Source organism: Arachis ipaensis, chromosome B04 (genome assembly GCF_000816755.2).
Source record: "Arachis ipaensis cultivar K30076 chromosome B04, Araip1.1, whole genome shotgun sequence".
Classification (NCBI taxonomy): Eukaryota; Viridiplantae; Streptophyta; class Magnoliopsida; order Fabales; family Fabaceae; genus Arachis; species Arachis ipaensis.
Window position 1 is genome coordinate 125,143,590 of NC_029788.2, and position 3,833 is coordinate 125,147,422.

The following is a 3,833-nucleotide window of genomic DNA, read 5'->3' on the forward strand; positions in this document are numbered from 1 at the left end:
ATATATATATATATCTTATTAATTTTACAAGCATTGCATAATCAAAATCCTATCCCTCTTATAAAAACTGGTAAAGATAAAGGTGAGGGAAAAGTAACTAATACAACACAAAACATCGTTTAAACAAAAACGAAATAACTAAGCTCTTCCAAACTCCATCACCCGTAACCTGAAAAAGAGAAGACATGTAGGGGAGTGAGAACATCGTCCTCGCTGGTACTCACTATGGGGTTAGAGAAATACTATAATAGGATACGTGAAAATAAAACCGTTACAGTAATTAATAACCGCCTTATGCATCTTTTCAAAACCAAAGACTTAATATAAAAATCCGAAGTCCTTTCTAAAAGAGAAAACTGTTAATTCTTCAAAAATCCAAAAGCCTTTTAAAAATTTTTCTTAGGCAGTATGAATGACCAAGCTATTCCAAGCATAGGTTCATTAAGCCTATACTGAACCAATTTAGTTTTTTATACTTTTCTAAACCAAAAAAACAAACCAAACACATCCTTCAGCCTATCTCATAATCAACCACAGCCCTAGGCCCGAGCAACTCAATTAACAGCTGATCCATCACAATCCAACCAATTTTCAGTCACAAACACAAGTAAGAAGGTTCAAGCACAATCAAGCAGTTACTTCAAGTAGAGCAGTTAGCAATCAAACATAATTATTCACATAGACAAAGCAAGTACAATATGCACACCCAAACAATGTCACATAGATGCATATGATGCATGCCTATCCTAGTGGCTGATGAGTCTCATCTGTCGGTTATAAAGCCAACCTGACAAGTCCTGGGAGCTACCCATTAGACTGTCCCTCTATCGTGCATCTCCAACTCGAGTAATTCTCAAACATAATCACATAATATATAACACCCACACTGGTGTTTATCCAAGGGGGCGAGCTCATCCGAAACTTTCACAGTGTCCGGCCACACTTACGACATAGGGTCAGCAGAGTATCAAGTCTCAACTTGGAGCACGTGGTGGCTAGCCACTGCTTTCACCTAGGGAAACTCGTATCTCAGATATTTGGAAATGCATCAAATCACATTGTCAATCTATAATCATATACGTATACATACCCAGCCATAATTCAATATTTATCACAACCATCCGACTCATAACATAATATATAACCAGCCATAATTCATTTTCAAATACAGACATTCGGCTCATAACATACACAACACTTCCTTCACAATCCATCTCAAGTTAAATCATTATTCATGCCATATAATACTTTTTCTCAAATCACTTTTCTTTGAAAACAACAATTAAATTCATCTTTGTCTCAATTTCGAAATGCTTATTTCTCAAATAGTTTCAAGCTCATAAGCCATTTTTTCTCAAAGTAAGTTCCCTTTTCAAAACAAAGCCACCCTCGACATCATCCAAAACTTCCAAAACCATGCCAAATTAAAATCTCTTCTGAAAGATTCAAAATCATCCATCTTAAAATAGGATTTTGTAACAACAATTCCTCAGCAGAGTCTTAAGACTTTAGGAGAGAATAACATAACTCATTTCTTCAAATTTGTTTAAAATCTGTAAAACCTTAGCTTCTTGATTTGAGTAATAAAAATAAAATCTAAGCCAAACCGAGTCGTATAATCAACTACTCCAACCACATTTTCAAAACCATTTCTTTTACTTGAACCGAAACCAATTTCAAGCCCATGATAAAAATCTGAAGCGTTTCCAACGGCTCAAAAATCATTTTAGTTTTGCTAAACCAGAATTCAAAGAATACTTTAAAACTTTTCTAAAACGTCGAAAGATGAGATTTGTCAATCAAAATCCGAATTCTTTCAAAGTCACTAAAACTCCTCCAAGTGAAAATCCTTAAGTCAAATTCAAAAATATAAACCCTTTTCACCTTTAAAAAAGCCTTAAAGCATAACTCTCTTCCAAATGACTTGCACCTAAAAACCTAATATTTTCCTTAGGAAACATGGCTAATTCATAAGTCTCTTTTCAATACTTCTTTTCAAAATATAATTTCATCACTTCCATAAATAAGTCGGGTAAAGATAATAAAAGTCTTAAATCCACAATTCTCCAAGTAAAATAGTAAAGGCCTTAAATTCATAATTTTTCAAATAATATTTTAAATAAAGACTCGAATCTTATAGGAATTTCGACAACACCTCCCCTAAAACTTGGACTCTACCACCCTTTCTAGGTCCCAACCAAACCATTCCGCAACCTTCTTTAATGGGTTCAAAACCAAATCAGTCAAAATCAAATTGAATCCAGAAGTGCATACCATTTTCATATTTCAAGAAAACCAATTCAAACTCAATTTTTATATTTCAAGAAAACCAATTCAAACTCAAATCAATTTCCAACGGATTAAACTAGACTTTAAAACTTTAAAGAAACAACTTTAAAGAAATGCTTCAAGAACCATCCGTTTCACAAAACCAAGCAATAATCCAGCCAAACAAGCATTTATATCCATCCAAGATAACCAAAAAATACATAAGACTTATACAATCACTAGAAGTACATCACTCACATCAATATCCGCATATAGCAACTCCGAATGATAAAGTTTACTTTTCTGAAAAAGCCCCTACCTCGATAAGTCGAAACCAACCCAAATTCTTCACAGAATTCCTTTCGTCTTGACCCGAAACCAACGGCAACTCCAATTTACAGTTCCACACACGTTTGCAATGGCATAAACAGCTTTAAAACACAACATGCAACCTCAGTTACCAACTCCTAATACATCAATATCACAAGACTTTATTACACGAAACAGAACACTAACATGGGGTTGTTGAAACGTAGGTACTTAAAGTAATACAAAAACAAAGCAGCGGCGGTCTCTGATCCAGTTTGGCGGTAGCCACCTCAAGCAGCAGCGGCGACTAGACTCCGGCGACGGCGACTGAAACCAACATGCAAGGACAATAAAACTCCCAAAATCTCAAAAGAAATAAAAACCAAACTCGAAACCCTTACCGGCAGTGGATCTCCACGGCGGCAGTGGCATTCTCCGGCAGCAGAGGCTTGGCCACCCACCTCCAGGAGCGACGACGGAGCAGGCGATGGCGGCTGGACGCGGCGGTGGTGGCAGAACCGGCTCCTTCTCTCTCTTCGCGCACTCTCTCTCTTCGCGGTTCTGTTGCTCGACGACAGCAACCAACGCGATGGCATCTTCTCCTCACCACCGGCAAGACCCTCGGCGGCGACAATGGCGAGGCGGCTGAGCTCGTGAACGACGGCGGTGCAGAGGCAATTTCTTCCTCTCCCATGCGCGTCACCCTCTTCCATCAGTCTCTTTCTCTCTTCGTGAACTCAAGGATGACGGCGACTTGGTGAGGGCGAACGGCAACGACGAACAGAGGTGGCAGCTCCCTGGACGACGACGACAGCGAGGTTGACGGCGGCGAACTTCTCCTCCCCTGGCGCTCCATCCTCCTCAGATCTCCCTCTTCTCTCGCGACCCTCACTCTCTTTCCCCCTTTCTTCTTTCATTTTTCCTTTTTCTTTTCTGAAGTTGCTGCTGTGTTGTCTGGTTTACTGAAGGAAAAGAAAGGGCTGGGCAGCGGCTAGGGTTTCATTTGGATGAAGGGAAAGATTGTGATTTAATTTGGGTTAGGGTTTGTGTATGGAATTGGGAATTTTAGGGTTTAATTTTGAAATTAATTGAATCCTTAAAATTACTCTAAAATATTATTTGTTGTATCATATTGCTGTTTAATTTTCACTCAAACTAGTGTGAATCCTGCGCAACATTGTGTACATAATCTATTTTATTGTATTTATGTATATTTTGTTTATAAAAAAAATTAATATATATTTATGAGGAGTTAG

General features: G+C 38.1%; 1 protein-coding gene across 2 annotated transcripts; it reads right to left on the reverse strand.

Moving 5' to 3' along the window:
- On the reverse strand, nucleotides 2,394-3,740 carry LOC107635241. Of its 2 annotated transcripts, XM_016338649.2 has the most exons (3): nucleotides 2,979-3,740; nucleotides 2,785-2,904; nucleotides 2,394-2,699 (listed from the first exon to the last, which is right to left on the reverse strand). In XM_016338649.2, exons 1-2 carry the CDS (start codon nucleotides 3,288-3,290, stop codon nucleotides 2,809-2,811), a joined length of 408 nt encoding a protein of 135 aa, XP_016194135.1. In that variant the 5' UTR covers nucleotides 3,291-3,740; the 3' UTR covers nucleotides 2,394-2,699; nucleotides 2,785-2,808. The 2 variants fall into 2 exon arrangements, with proteins under 2 accessions (XP_016194135.1, XP_016194134.1); XM_016338648.2 differs by having other exon boundaries at nucleotides 2,394-2,904; nucleotides 2,979-3,739.

Excerpts from the sequence above, each read along its gene's own strand:
- LOC107635241 (XM_016338649.2), bottom strand. The coding sequence starts at position 3,290 with ATGGAAGAGGGTGACGCGCATGGGAGAGGAAGAAATTGCCTCTGCACC. Across the intron at positions 2,905-2,978 it reads GCCGTGGAGATCCACTGCCG|TCGCCGTCGCCGGAGTCTAG; the intron begins GTAAGGGTTTCG and ends TGTTGGTTTCAG.